The following is a 15,266-nucleotide window of genomic DNA, read 5'->3' as shown; positions in this document are numbered from 1 at the left end:
CTTGGTGGAAGTGATTGAAGAATTCTGTCAATAACGCAATCATCTGGAAGATTAACTCCCAATTGAATCAAATGATTATTATACCCAGACATTTTGAGTATATGCTCACTGACAGAACTATTCTCCTCCATCTTGCAGCTATAGAACTTATTGGAGACTTCATATCTCTCAATCCGGGCATTTGCATGAAATATTAACTTCAACTCCTGAAACATCTCATATGCTCCATGACGTTCAAAACGTCGCTGAAGTCCCGATTCTAAGCCGTAAAGCATGGCACACTGAACTATCGAGTAGTCATCAGCTTTGCTCTGCCAGACGTTCATAACATCTGGCATTGCTCCTGCAGCAGGCCTGGCACCCAGCGGTGCTTCCAGGACGTAATTCTTCTGTGCAGCAATGAGGATAATCCTCAAGTTACGGACCCAGTCCGTGTAATTGCTACCATCATCTTTCAACTTTGCTTTCTCAAGGAACGCATTAAAATTCAACGGAACAACAGCACGAGCCATCTATCTACAATCAAACATAAACAAGCAAGATACTAATCAGGTACTAAGTTTCATGATAAATTTAAGTTCAGTTAATCAAGTTAATTAAAGAACTCCCACTTAGATAGACATCCCTCTAATCCTCTAAGTGATTACGTGATCCAAATCAACTAAACCATAACCGATCATCACGTGAGATGGAGTAGTTTTCAATGGTGAACATCGTTATGTTGATCATATCTACTATATGATTCACGCTCGACCTTTCGGTCTCCGTGTTCCGAGGCCATATCTGTATATGCTTGGCTCGTCAAGTATAACCTGAGTATTCCGCGTGTGCAACTGTTTTGCACCCGTTGTATTTGAACGTAGAACCTATCACACCCGATCATCACGTGGTGTCTCAGCACGAAGAACTTTCGCAACGGTGCATACTCAGGGAGAATACTTCTTGATAATTTAGTGAGAGATCATCTTATAATGCTACCGTCAATCAAAGCAAGATAATATGCATAAAAGGGTAAACATCACATGCGATCAATATAAGTGATATGATATGGCCATCATCATCTTGTGCTTGTGATCTCCATCTCCGAAGCAACGTCGTGATCACCATCGTCACCGGCGTGACACCTTGCTCTCCATCGTAGCATCGTTGTCGTCTCGCCAAGCTTATGCTTCCACGACTATCACTACCGTTTAGTAATAAAGTAAAGCATTACATCGCGATTTCATTGCATACAATAAAGCGACAACCATATGGCTCCTGCCAGTTGCCCATAACTCGGTTACAAAACATGATCATCTCATACAATAAAATTCAGCATCATGTCTTGACCATATCACATCACAACATGCCCTGCAAAAACAAGTTAGACGTCCTCTACTTTGTTGTTGCAAGTTTTACGTGGCTGCTACGGGCTTAAGCAAGAACCAATCTCACCTACACATCAAAACCACAACGATAGTTTGTCAAATAGACTCCGTTTTAACCTTCGCAAGGACCGGGCGTAGCCATACTCGGTTCAACTAAAGTTGGAGAGACAGTCGCCCGCAAGCCACCTATGTGCAAAGCACGTCGGGGGAACCGGTCTCGCGTAAGCGTACGCGTAAGGTTGGTCCGGGTCGTCTCGTCCAACAATGCCGCCGAACCAAACTATGACATGCTGGTAGGCAGTATGACTTATATCGCCCACAACTCACTTGTGTTCTACTCGTGCATATAACATCAACATAAATAACCTAGGCTCGGATGCCACTGTTGGGATTCGTAGTAATTTCAAAAAATTTCCTACGCACACGCAAGATCATGTGATGCATAGCAACGAGAGGGGAGAGTGTTGTCTACGTACCCAACGCAAACCGACTGCGGAAGCGCTGACACAACGTAGAGGAAGTAGTCGTACGTCTTCACGATCCAACCGATCAAGCACCGAAACTACGGCACCTCCGAGTTCGAGCACACGTTCAGCTCGATGACGATCCCCGGACTCCGATCCAGCAAAGTGTCGGGGAAGAGTTCTGTCAGCATGACGGCGTGGTGACGATCTTGATGCACTACAGCAGCAGGGCTTCGCCTAAACTCCGCTATTGTATTATCGAGGAATATGGTTGCTAGGGGCACCGCACACGGCTAAGGAATAGATCACGTGGATCAACTTGTGTGTTCTAGGGTGCCTCTGCCTCAGTATATAAAGGACTAGAGGGGGGAGGCTGGCCGGCCAAGGTGTGGCGCGCCAGGAGAGTCCTACTCCCTCTGGGAGTAGGATCCCCCCCCCCAATCCTAGTTGGAATAGGATTCGCGGAGGGGGAAAAGAGAGAGAGGGGGCCGGCCACCTCTCCTAGTCCTAATAGGACTAGGGGAAGGGGGAGGCGCACAGCCCATGTAGGGCTGCCTCTTCTCTTTTACACTAAGGCCCATCATGGCCCATTTAGCTCCCGGGGGGTTCCGGTAACCTTCCCGGTACTCCGGTAAAATCCCGATTTCACCCGGAACACTTCCGATATCCAAACATAGGCTTCCAATATATCAATCTTTATGTCTCGACCATTTCGAGACTCCTCGTCATGTCCGTGATCACATCCGGGACTCCGAACAACCTTCGGTACATCAAAATGCATAAACTCATAATATAACTGTCATCGTAACCTTAAGCGTGTGGACCCTACGGGTTCGAGAACAATGTAGACATGACCGAGACACGTCTCCGGTCAATAACCAATAGCGGGACCTGGATGCCCATATTGGCTCCTACATATTCTACGAAGATCTTTATCGGTCAGACCGCATAACAACATACGTTGTTCCCTTTGTCATCGGTATGTTACTTGCCCGAGATTCGATCGTCGGTATACCAATACCTAGTTCAATCTCGTTACCGGCAAGTCTCTTTACTCGTTCTGTAATACATCATCCCGCAACTAACTCATTTAGTTGCAATGCTTGCAAGGCTTTTAATTGATGTGCATTACCGAGAGGGCCCAGAGGTACCTCTCCAACAATCGGAGTGACAAATCCTAATCTCGAAATACGCCAACCCAACATCTACCTTTGGAGACACCTGTAATGCTCCTTTATAATCACCCAGTTACGTTGTGACGTTTGGTAGCACCCAAAGTGTTCCTCCGGCAAACGGGAGTTGCATAATCTCATAGTCATAGGAACATGTATAAGTCATGAAGAAAGCAATAGCAACATACTAAACGATCGGGTGCTAAGCTAATGGAATGGTTCATGTCAATCAGATCATTCAACTAATGATGTGACCTCGTTAATCAAATAACAACTCATTGTTCATGGTTAGGAAACATAACCATCTTTGATTAACGAGCTAGTCAAGTAGAGGCATACTAGTGACACTTTGTTTGTCTATGTATTCACACATGTATTATGTTTCCGGTTAATACAATTCTAGCATGAATAATAAACATTTATCATGATTATAAGGAAATAAATAATAACTTTATTATTGCCTCTAGGGCATATTTCCTTCACCAAGGGGGGGCGCACCAGCCAACTATGGGCTGGTTCCCCTCCCCACTTCAGGCCATGGGGCCCTCCGGGATGGGTGGCCCCACCCGGTGGACCCCCGGGACCCATCCGGTGGTCCCGGTACAATACCGGTGACCCCAAAACTTTATCGATGGCCGAAACTATACTTCCTATATATAATTCTTCACCTCCGGACAACTCTGGAACTCCTCGTGACGCCCAGGATCTCATCCGGGACTCCGAACAACTTTCGGATTACTGCATACTCATAGCTATACAACCCTAGCGTCACCGAACCTTAAGTGTGTAGACCCTACGGGTTCGGGAGACAAGCAGACATGACCGAGATGACTCTCTGGTCAATAACCAACAGCGGGATCTGGATACCCATGTTGGCTCCCACATGCTCCTCGATGATCTCATTGGATGAACCACGATGTCGAGGACCTAATCAATCCCGTACTCAATTCCCTTTGTCAATCGGTACGTTACTTGCCCGAGACTCGATCGTCGGTATCCCAATACCTTGTTCAGTCTCGTTACCGGCAAGTCACTTTACTCGTACCGTAATGCATGATCCCGTGATCAACCACTTGATCACATTGAGCTCATTATGATGATGCATTACCGAGTGGGCCCAGAGAGATACCTCTCCGTCATACGGAGTGACAAATCTCAGTCTCGATTCGTGCCAACCCAACAAACACTTTCGGAGACACCTGTAATGTACCTTTATAGTCACCCAGTTACGTTGTGACGTTTGGCACACCCAAGGCACTCCTACGGTATCCGGGAGTTGCACAATCTCATGGTCTAAGGAAATGATACTTGACATCCAGAAAAGCTACAGCAAACGAACTACACGATCTTTGTGCTATGCTTAGGTTTGGGTCTTGTCCATCACATCATTCTCCTAATGATGTGATCCCGTTATCAATGACATCCCCATGTCCATAGCCAGGAAACCATGACTATCTGTTGATCAATGAGCTAGTCAACTAGAGGCTCACTAGGGACACATTGTGGTCTATGTATTCACACATGTATTACGATTTCCGGATAATACAATTATAGCATGAATAATAGACAATTATCATGAACAAGGAAATATAATAATCATTTTATTATTGCCTCTAGGGCATATTTCCAACATGTACATCAAGGATGATTGTGGTAAACTAAAAACCAAAGACTCAAATCATACAAGACGCTCCAAGCAAAACACATATCATGTGGTGAATAAAAATATAGCTCCAAGTAAAGTTACCGATAGACGAAGACAAAAGAGGGGATGCCTTCCGGGGCATCCCCAAGCTTAGGCATTTTGGTGTCCTTGAATTTTACCTTGGGGTGCCATGGGTATGCCCAAGCTTAGGCTCTTGCCACTCCTTGTTCCATAATCCATTAAATCTTTACCCAAAACATGAAAATTGGTATGTCTTGACTTATGCTTGACTTGGCGTGAATCTCCCGGGCAACGGCGCCAAAAATCCGTCTTGCTACCTCTTGAGCACTGCGTTGGTTTTCCCTTGAAGAGGAAAGGGTGATGGAGTAAAGTAGCATAAGTATTTCCCTCAGTTTTTGAGAACCAAGGTATCAATCCAGTAGGAGATCATGCTCAAGTCCCACGCACCGACACAAACAAATAAGAACCTCGCAACCAACGCGATAAAGGGGTTGTCAATCCCTTCACGGTCACTTACGAGAGTGAGATCTGATAGATAAGATAAGATAATATTTTTGGTATTTCTATGATAAAGATAAATAAAGATGCAAAGTAAAATAAATGGCAATGGAAATAACTAAGTACTGGAAGATTAATATGATAGAAGATAGACCGGGGGCATAGGTTTCACTAGTGGCTTCTCTCAAGAGCATAAGTATTACGGTGGGTAAACGAATTACTGTCGAGCAATTGATAGAATTGAGCATAGTTATGAGAATATCTAGGTATGATCATGTATATAGGCATCATGTCCGAGACAAGTAGACCGAAACGATTCTGCATCTACTACTATTACTCCACACATCGACCACTATCCAGCATGCATCTAGAGTATTAAGTTCATAAGAACAGAGTAATGCTTTAAGAAAGATGACATGATGTAGAGAATAAACTCATGCAATATGATACAAACCCCATCTTTTTATCCTTGATGACAATAATACAATACGTGTCGGTTCCCTTTCTGTCACTAGGATCGAGCACTGCAAGATTGAACCCAAAGCTAAACACTTCTCCCATTGCAATATAGATCAATCTAGTAGGCCAAACCAAACTGATAATTTGAATAGACTTGCAAAGATAAACCAATTATACATAAAATAATTCAGAGGAGAATCAAATATTGTTCATAGATAATCTGGATCATAAACCCACAATTCATCGGATCTCGACAAACACACCGCAAAATAAGATTACATCGAGTAGATCTCCAAGAAGATCGAGAAGAACTTTGTATTGAGATCCAAAGAGAGAGAAGAAGCCATCTAGCTAATAACTATGGACCCGTAGGTCTGAAGTAAACTACTCACACATCACCGGAGAGGCCATGGAGTTGATGTAGAGGCCCTCCGGGATCGATGCCCCCTCCGGTGGAGCTCCGGAAAAGGCCCCAAGATGGGATCTCTCGGGTACAGAAGGTTGCGGCGGTGGAATTAGGTTTTCGTGGTGCCCCTGGATGTTTGGGGGTACGTGGATATATATAGAAGGAAGAAGTACGTCGGTGGAGCAACGGAGGGCCCACGAGGGTGGAGGGCGCGCCCAGGGGGTAGGCGCGCCCCCTGCCTCGTGCCTTCTTCCGTCGTTTCTTGACGCATACTCCAAGTCTCGTGGATCATGTTTGTTGAGAAAATCATGTTCCCGAAGGTTTCATTCCGTTTGGACTCCATTTGATATTCCTTTTCTTCGAAACCCTAAAATAGGCAAAAAAAACAGCAATTTGAGCTGGGCCTCCGATTAGTAGGTTAGTCCCAAAAATGATATAAAAGTGTAAAATAAAGTCCATTAACATCCAAAATAGATAATATAATAGCATGGAGCAATCAAAAATTGTAGATACGTTGGAGACGTATCAGCAGTCCAAAAGAAAGCTCTTCAAATGGCGTTGATCTCTTTAAGCACTTTTTTCTGAACTTGAAAAATAGATATGAAATAGGTACGGAGAGAGTCTAAGATCAAGGACAAAAGAATTAGCCTAGTGCTGCCGAGTAGTAGGTTTGCCCGCCAACCAGTTAGGTATTTGTAAAAGTTTGTCATGATTGATTGGAAAGCAAGGGCAGGGAGTTTGTGTGGTGATAGGGGTAGACCAAGGTACGTATGTGGGAGCAAAAAGTTTCGCAACCTAGGGCAGTGGCAATGGTAGTCACAGTGTCGCCTGTGTGAAGAGGGACAAATGTAGTCTTAGTGAAGTTGATGGTAAGGCCAGATTCTAATGCAATGTTATCCAAGATTATTTTGAGGTTCTCTATAGGGCGAACAGAGGATTTGGCTATGATGGGTCATCCGCATACTGTAGAATGGTGGAGGGAGGTCTGGGTACATGAGGTTGTGTAGGTCTGTGTTGCCACTGGTGTGAGCTTTGAGAATTAGCTGCTAAAGAAGGTCCGTGACGATGATAAAAAGATATGGAGAGAATGGAACACCCCGCCGCGGCCCGTTCCAGCAGGTGATCCAACTCCGAGGGACACCATTAAAAGTAACGGCCATTTTCCCAGACGAGAATAAATTCAAGATCCAACCACACAAGCGGTCAAGGCAAGCATGGTGATAAGCGAGGAGCAGGAAATCGAATCAATTGTTTTTTTTAACTCTAGCTTAATTATCATTGTTGGGGCTTTTGGCTTGTTACTTGAGCTGACAATGTCACCCGCATAGACGTAGTTTTCCGCAATGCAACTTCTTGTCCCAACTTTTTGGAAGGTCCTTCGAGGAGTCTGAGCTCATGGAGCTCGCCTAGTGGTCTGGCCTTGCACAGCTGCAGGCAGAGTCGGCGGCTGGAAGGCCCGCCAACACGCCCCCACCGCCACCAAACCAGCTCGTGCCCGAGCCTATTAAGGAGGAGTTGTGACCGCTTCATGGATAGTCATGGTCGATAGTCGTGGATAAGGACAGTGCCTGTTTATGTGTCGTGCACACCCATGTGGCTTGGCGTGACCGATGAGGAGGCTGAGCTGCACACGTTGGCGGCTCAGCAGGCGGCGCACCAGTATGCGGTCCAGCAGGCGGCATGCCAGCAACCGGTTTAGCAGGCGGCGTACTAGGAGGAGCAGACAAAGCAGGCGGCATAGCATCCCCGTGGATAGAGGCGCCGGTCTACATCGACCAGGCCAAGGAGGCCGCCGCCGCCGCCGCCGCCTACATATACCGCCCACCGCTGGCTATTTATATTTTATTGTTTTTTAGTTTTAACTAATGTAAAATGGACTTCGCTGCCTTTTCTTTAATTCCGAAACCCGGCGCAAAATTTGTGTTCGTTTGGGTCGTTACGTTGGAGTTGGCCTCAGTATTGATTTCTTTGCACATGACCAATAACACAAGTGTTTTTCACTTTTTATCACCAGAAAAGTTGGAGAACAAGAAATCATGTAAACTAATGGTTCAGAGAAACAAGATTATGAATGCTTACACGACAGAATGCAACCAACAGGAAGATCAACTAGCTGTAATCAGATTATGCACACAGAGAGAGAGAGATATGTTTATGGGTGTTAAAAGGGGCTCAGGTGTTCTTATGTAAATAGCGGATAGTGGGGTTTAGAGATATTATGTCGTTTACAGACCTGGAGGCACGACCAACATCCCGAATTGAGATCACCGACGGCGTTCCGGTTGTACTGAACTCGTCTGTGACCTCGATCGGGCAGCTTGTTCATGGACGCCCTGGATCTCGAAGAGCCCACTGCAATGTCCAGAGAGACATGCCACCGTCAAACAAATACGACATCGTGGTTTCAGACACGATAGTTTGCCATGGCTCTGGTCTCCGGACCACCGGATCGACCTGCTCCTGCTCGTGGACAAGTAAGCCGCTGAACGCGAGTACGGGACGCAACGCAAGAGTTGAGGAGGGCGGCGAGGGTTAGAAAATCAGGAGTTGCGAGCCCGGCCCAACTCTTTTCTGCTTTCGGCCTTCCGGCCTTTCGAGGCGTGACGCGGTAAGAATAAACGACCGGGTAAGTTTTGGGGGATTTTGCGTTGTCGAACGTCTACGCTCAAAAAAAATAAAATAGTCGAACGTCCCCGTGCCCAGATCGAAACCACCTAGCATGTCCACCACCTCCGTGCGCCACCCCTGCCTGCTCGCCCTCGCCGTCGTCCTGGCCATCCTCCTCTGCTTTCCGCGGGAAACGGCGCAGTATGCGTATGGTCCTCTCCTCAACTTTCCACCGCTAATGGCGCAAGTTTCGTATGATCCTCCGTGGTCCGACGAGTTCTGGACCAACGAGGTCGTCCTCGGCGAGGAGGCCAACGTGGCCGCCAGACGCGCGGCTACGCGTACGGCTGCGCCAGGCTATTGTTGGAATTTTGCTAGTAGGTCTTTGACCCAAAGCCCAACTAAAATTCTGAAATTCTCTTCGCTCATTCATACACACATGTGAGTAGAGTGAGTGAGACTAGAATTTAGTCTCATCACGGAAGTTGAGAGAGATTTGCACCTTTTTAAAAGGTGAGTTCTTCTACCACTTGTATGAGCATGAGAAGAGAAGACCTACACGCGCGCTCATATGCTCCATGTCGTTTAAAATATTTTTGAAGTCCCGGTTCTAAGCTGTAAAGCATGGTGTGCACTAAACTATCAAGTAGTCCTCATACCGAGCTTGTCTGCATCTGCTCCTGCAATAGTTCTGTCACCTAACAGCGCATCACGAACATAATTCTTCTGTACAGCAATGAGGATCCTCCTCCTCGCCCGCCACGCCGCACCGCGGGATTGAGCCGAGGATAGAGCTATGCATGTTGTCTATATTTTTGCTGCTCGAGAAAAATTAGTAAGTCATTAATAAATAATTAACGAACACGTTAATTACTGAACCATTTCCGATTCTTTTGGATCGTGATGACTCAGACGTGGGATTTACTCCGACGACCTACCCGACCCGCACTATATAGTCAGGCAGACGTCTACCCTAGCCGCCGCCGTTTCATATGGATTCACACCACTGTTCCAGATAATTGCACCACCAAGCAAGTCTTCTCCATCCCTTCTTTCGGCGTGCACCAAGAGAAGGGACAGCAGGCCTCAGGAACCCCGCCTCTTGTGATCCTGTACGGGAGAGGGGCGATCAGGTTTTTTGGGAGCGCACTCGCGCGACTGCTGGCAGCGACGACTTCGCCAACGACGACTTCTTCCCCGACCTCGGCAATCTCATCCTCGACGACATGGGCAACAACGTCAACGCCGGCGATGCTGCTCCCGCTGCACCGTATGTGATTCTATCTTTCCTGTTCAAGATCGTGGTAGAATTCATGTTTCTAGTATGTGTCCTAGATGTGATCTGTTCATCTAATATGCTAGTTCGCACGATTAGTTTAATCTCTGCTATTGTAGTCATGATTTATCTTTTGTTTATTCGGATTAAATCTCGTAGTAATTTGCTCATATTTCCAACAATAAAAAAAAACTAAGTTGCAACACGTCCGACCATTTATCGCCCTTTATGACCGAGAAAACTCTAGAAGATGCAAAAATTGTAAAATACCAACTTGGCATGGCGCCTTGAGATAGTCATACAAGTAAATAAGAAAATTGGGGTCATTTGACTAATGCAAACATGGTGCTTTTAAACGGAGCCTTCTGGCCTACCCAGGATTGAACATAGTGTTTTTTTAACATTCTTGAAATGGTCCTAACTTTTGCAAGCCGATGGGGATGCCCATGGTAGGCATCCATTTCAGGTTTGAGAAAAATATATTTAAAATCATAATCTAAACAGGTATTTAAAATTGGTATTTTGTTTTTTCTAACATAAGTAATAAATATGAAAAAATTGAAAATTATAAATAGTTTTTTAAGAATTTAATAAATATTTTAAAGACAAACGTATTTAAAATCATTATTTGAAAAATTTACATAAAACTTGTATTTTGGTACTACAAAAATAAAAATGATAACCAAAAAATAGAAAACAAAACAAAACGCTTAGGCCTTGGCCCAAATAGGCGACGACATTGCTCCCATCGGGCGCATGTTGGGCTGGTCGAAGAGCTCGTGGATTTAAATAAAGTTCATCAAATTTTACAAATATATTCATGCATTTAAAAGTATTCTCAAAATTTTAATTTTTTATTAAAAATAATTACAAAAAATTGTTCCCCTTTTTGTGAACATTGGCTTCCCAGTCATTTTTTTTCATGTTTTGGGAACCTTCTCGCAGATCGTGAACTGCGTTTTCTCTTCTTTTTTCAATTTTTTATTTTTATATTCTCTCCTGTTTTTTGTCTGTTTTTTCCTTTTTGTCTTCTTTCACTTTTTTTTATTGTTTCTACCTCTCCTAAATTCAGAATTTTCAGAATTCAAAATTTGTTCGTATTTTTTTTATTTTTTGTGGAATTCAAAATTTGTTACTGTTTTTCAAAAATGTTTGTGTTGAAAATTTTGTTCGCTCTTTTTGAAAAAATGTTCGTGTTTTAATATTCTGAGAAAGTTTAAAATACATGATTTTTTTAAAGTTTACGTACATTTGTTAAAATATTAATATTTTATTTTATGAAGAAAAGTAAAAATAAAACCCCGAGCGAAAACCATGCATAAAAATCGAAAGAAAAAACCAAAGAATCAAGGTGCTATGTTTTTTTCTTATCACTATTTGTTGTGCCTATTGGTTATCTCAGATGGTTTTGCCGTTTTTCCTAGTGCATTAGGACTGGAGTTCGAATCCCAGTTCTGACATTCATTTTTTTATTTTTAATTAAAACTTAAAAAATATACTAAACGGGCCTAGCCCATGAGGAGGCGTGTGCGCACCGGGAATTGTACGCACCTGTGGCTTATACTTTCTACATACGGAAGTGGGTATAATTTGCAAAATATACATACTACCCTTTATACATTTTGTAAAGGGGTATACTGAAGCAGGACTCATGCACTTGAATGTATAGTCGACCTACAAATTAATCTACATCCAGCAGCTTATTGTATAGTCAGTCTGCTATGTTTTCTAAGAAGACTATAGGTGATGTGGCACTAGTATATAGCCAATAGCGGCGAAAATACCTAATGGAGGCCGAGCCTCAGGTAGGCCGGAATCTCGTCCGTCCATATCCTATTGGGATGCGAGCCTTTCCTGTATTCACGCTCGCTGTCGGCCGTAGAGCCTTTCCAGCCCGCGTATTGCGCAGCACTAGGGTGAGAATCTAGCAAGTGTTGAATGTCTACAGCAGTGTTCCCTGGCACACATCTAATCGCCTCACATGTACTGAGAAAAGTAACTTTTGCTAGTCGTATGCCCAGCCCTATCGTCACGAAAAGGCATGTTCGATTAGCTCGATAACAGTCTGAACTTGTTCCATTAGCTAATGGTTGACACGACCAACTGATTTTGTTTTGACTAAATGTTCCATACGTAGGAGATATACATGCGTGGCCTGTCCATTTTTATTATAACCAAATTGCTAACCTCGAAATGTTCCCAAAGTCAGCGTGTTGTTCCTATTAATGAGAGGCTTATGATATAGGATGCATTTCTTTTTCTTTGGATGTTTGTACTAATTTGGCGTCTGGTATAACATGAGTCAAGATGGGATTACTAATCTGCTGGCTACCCAATCATCAGTACTAATAGACAGTATTAAGTTTACTGCAGCGGTACAGCGCCGCTGGCATGGCATGTGAACAGTACCATTGGAAGAATCTGGATCCACCCTGATTATTGAAAGAGGCATGGTGCTGTCTTGTCAACTATCCTCTGCTCTTATCCCAACCACGACCTGCCCTCCCAGTTACCACACCACACCAAACTCCATTGAACCAGCTCGTCTTCTTCCTCTGCTCATCTTATCTCCTCCCTCGGAGCAGCTGCTTGGATCTCCATTTCTTCGATCTCCTTCGGATTCGTGCCATCTATGCTACTAGTTGGCCCGGGCAGCAGATCAACCTCCGCAAACAAGGTATTCATACTAGCTCTTTGTGTCAAAGCAATGTTTTGGTTAGCACAGTCTTAGTTCGTCCAGTTTCCATTTGTTCGCGGATGCCACTACTATGGAATCTCACCCCCCCATTGTCTCTAAACATCGTAGGTCATTTAGCCCTAGCAAAATGGACCAGATAGCAAGCAATGATGAAGTTCCATCCGTACTGGACAAAGAAAATCTCAGCGATTATTCTCCTGATGAACTTGGCAGTGATGTGGACTGTTCTGGTGGATCAAGTGGCCCTCCCGGCAGTCCTGTGATTACATCCAGGCTATCTCTGTTGAAATTAGGTTCGGTAATAGCTAAGTTTTCTGATTTCAAGAAAAAGCTCGTAAGGGAAATTGGTTTTGATGGATTGTTCCTGATAAAATCATGGCAAAAGTTAAATCTGAAGTACAGTTCTTACCCTAATGGATAGAGTTGATGTGGATAGTAGCACAATCAACTTGGAGGGCGAAGGCATGATTGAGTTGTCTGACCAAGAAGTACACCATGTTTTTGCCATCCCTTGCGGTGAGAAAACAATAAGATCAGAAGGCATTGAACAGTCAGAAGCGTGTATTGAGTATTCAAGATTTGCAGCTAGCTTTGGTGACAAAGGTACACACAGCCTCAAGGCAGCAGAGGCACATCTGATGCGCGACATCTCCACTGAATCTAGGAAGATAGAACTTGAGTGTTTCAAGATTGCTTTTGTCATTTTCGCCATAGGTCATGTGCTCGCACCGTCAGCCAAGCATGACTACATTACAATTGATTTCTGGGGAGCAATTAATGATGTATCTAAAAATCAGAGAATGGAACTGGTGCAGTTACCTTTTGAAGCACCTCTTCCAAGCTGTTAGGAAGTTTAAGACAGATGTCATAAAGCGCAACCCCACCATCCACATTGTTGGATGCCACTTGGTCCTGCAGGTAGGGAGGACTTCCCACATGCGAATTATCTTAATTTATTTCCTTTTTCATCAAGCAGTTTGCATGTTCTGGCTATAACCCAACAATCAGCTAACCTTTTCCCTCTGAATGTACACCATATATACAGGTTTTTGTATTAGATAGCCTTGATCTGGGTTTGTTGAGAAAATTAAGGGGGATGTTCCTGCGAATGGCACTTTTTGATTATGATTCAATGAAGAAAATGATTGAGTCCATTTCTGTTAACATGGGAGCTGGGGAAATATCATTCCACGGCGCATCGGTATGCATGATATTCTAGATGTTCTTGTTCCATGGAGAAATATGATTCCATACATGTTCATTTCTTATAGTGTACTAACAAATATCCATCAATTTATTTCAGGTCCGACAAAATCTTAATATCAGCAAGGAAATTGTACGCGCCACCAACATTGATTTGAACCCAAACAAGTCAAGGGCATCACCCAACACAAAAAGAGTGCAGATTCCATCAACGGTTATCCCCCGAAATAATTATGGCAAGTCTGGTCCACTTGAATTTTCGAAACATCTGCATACCAAGTACCCGTCCGTTGTGAGTATTTTACACTTAGGCAAGCAAACAAATTTAATTTCCTGACCTCAGTTGCACATCTTACCATCTAAGCAAATTATTTGTCTTGTTCACAGTCGGGCGAGAAGCTTGGTATACTTTTGAGAGAGCACAATGCACGTGGGCTGGCTAGAATATCATAGATGAGGGAATCTTTCCAGAACTCGATGTTTAGTTTCGCAGATAAAATAGTTATCTGCATAGCTGAAAATTGTACGTGTTGCAAGGCCAATGGTCGAAAACAATGCATTCTGAAGAGCGAGCTTCCGACCAATGGTAACATTAACAATGTGCCAACCGGAGAAGAAGAACTGTTTGTCACGCCAATTGCAAACAAGATAGTATCAAGGTTCTCTGCACCTGTCGATAATGAAGGTCATCATTTAGTTTCAGGCATCTATATTAGTACTACTATGCATGTATCATCATCAACAGACTACAACATATCTAGACATAATCCATCAAAATTCATGCATTACGGGTACCTCATCAGCAAATAGCTCAATTGACCGTAAAAGGTCTGTCGCACCCAACTCAAGCAATGAGCAAGACTCATCAAAGAAACTATGTGTTCGACAGGACACACCTTGATACGTCTCCAACGTATCTATAATTTTTGATTGCTCCATGCAATATTATCTACTGTTTTGGACATTATTGGGCTTTATTATCCACTTTTATATTATTTTAGGACTAACCTATTAACCGGAGGCCCAGCCCAGGATTGCTGTTTTTTTGCCTGTTTTAGGGTTTCGAAGAAAAGGAATATTAAACAGAGTCCAAACAGAATGAAACCTTCGGGAACGTGATTTTCTCACTGAATACAACTCAGGAGACTTGGACCCTACGTCAAGCCAATCAACAGGAGGCCACGAGGTAGGGGGGCACGCCTGCCCCCCCTAGGCGCGCCCTCCACCCTCGTGGGCCCCTTGTTGCTCCACCGACGTACTTCTTCCTCCTATATATACCCAAGTACCCCCACGGTCAGACACGGAGCCAAAACCCTAATTCCATCGCCGTAACTTTATGTATCCATGAGATCCCATCTTGGGGCCTGTTCCGGAGCTTCGCCGGAGGGGGCATTGATCACAGAGGGCTTCTACATCAACACCATAGCCTCTCCGATGAAGTGTGAGTAGT

At 44.1% G+C, this 15,266-nt stretch overlaps 1 protein-coding gene across 1 annotated transcript; it reads left to right on the top strand.

Moving 5' to 3' along the window:
- The first annotated feature begins 12,392 nt into the window (after positions 1-12,392).
- LOC125520836 lies at positions 12,393-14,838 on the top strand. Its single transcript, XM_048685866.1, has 5 exons — positions 12,393-12,592; positions 12,722-13,531; positions 13,659-13,814; positions 13,917-14,108; positions 14,204-14,838. The coding sequence occupies exons 2-5, from the start codon at positions 13,331-13,333 to the stop codon at positions 14,267-14,269; spliced, it is 615 nt and encodes a 204-aa protein (XP_048541823.1). The 5' UTR covers positions 12,393-12,592; positions 12,722-13,330; the 3' UTR covers positions 14,270-14,838.
- The last annotated feature ends 428 nt before the right edge of the window (positions 14,839-15,266 follow it).

The sequence above is a fragment of the Triticum urartu genome, chromosome 7 (assembly GCF_003073215.2).
Source record: "Triticum urartu cultivar G1812 chromosome 7, Tu2.1, whole genome shotgun sequence".
In the NCBI taxonomy this organism is placed as follows: domain Eukaryota; kingdom Viridiplantae; phylum Streptophyta; class Magnoliopsida; order Poales; family Poaceae; genus Triticum; species Triticum urartu.
Note: the sequence above shows the minus strand (reverse complement) of the source record. Positions and strands in the feature narration are given on the sequence as shown.

Bases quoted from the DNA above. Each gene is read 5' to 3' on its own strand.
- LOC125520836 (XM_048685866.1), top strand. From the start codon at position 13,331: ATGTGCTCGCACCGTCAGCCAAGCATGACTACATTACAATTGATTTCT. The intron at 13,532-13,658 runs GTAGGGAGGACT...CCATATATACAG, and splicing joins GATGCCACTTGGTCCTGCAG to GTTTTTGTATTAGATAGCCT. The intron at 13,815-13,916 runs GTATGCATGATA...AATTTATTTCAG, and splicing joins TATCATTCCACGGCGCATCG to GTCCGACAAAATCTTAATAT.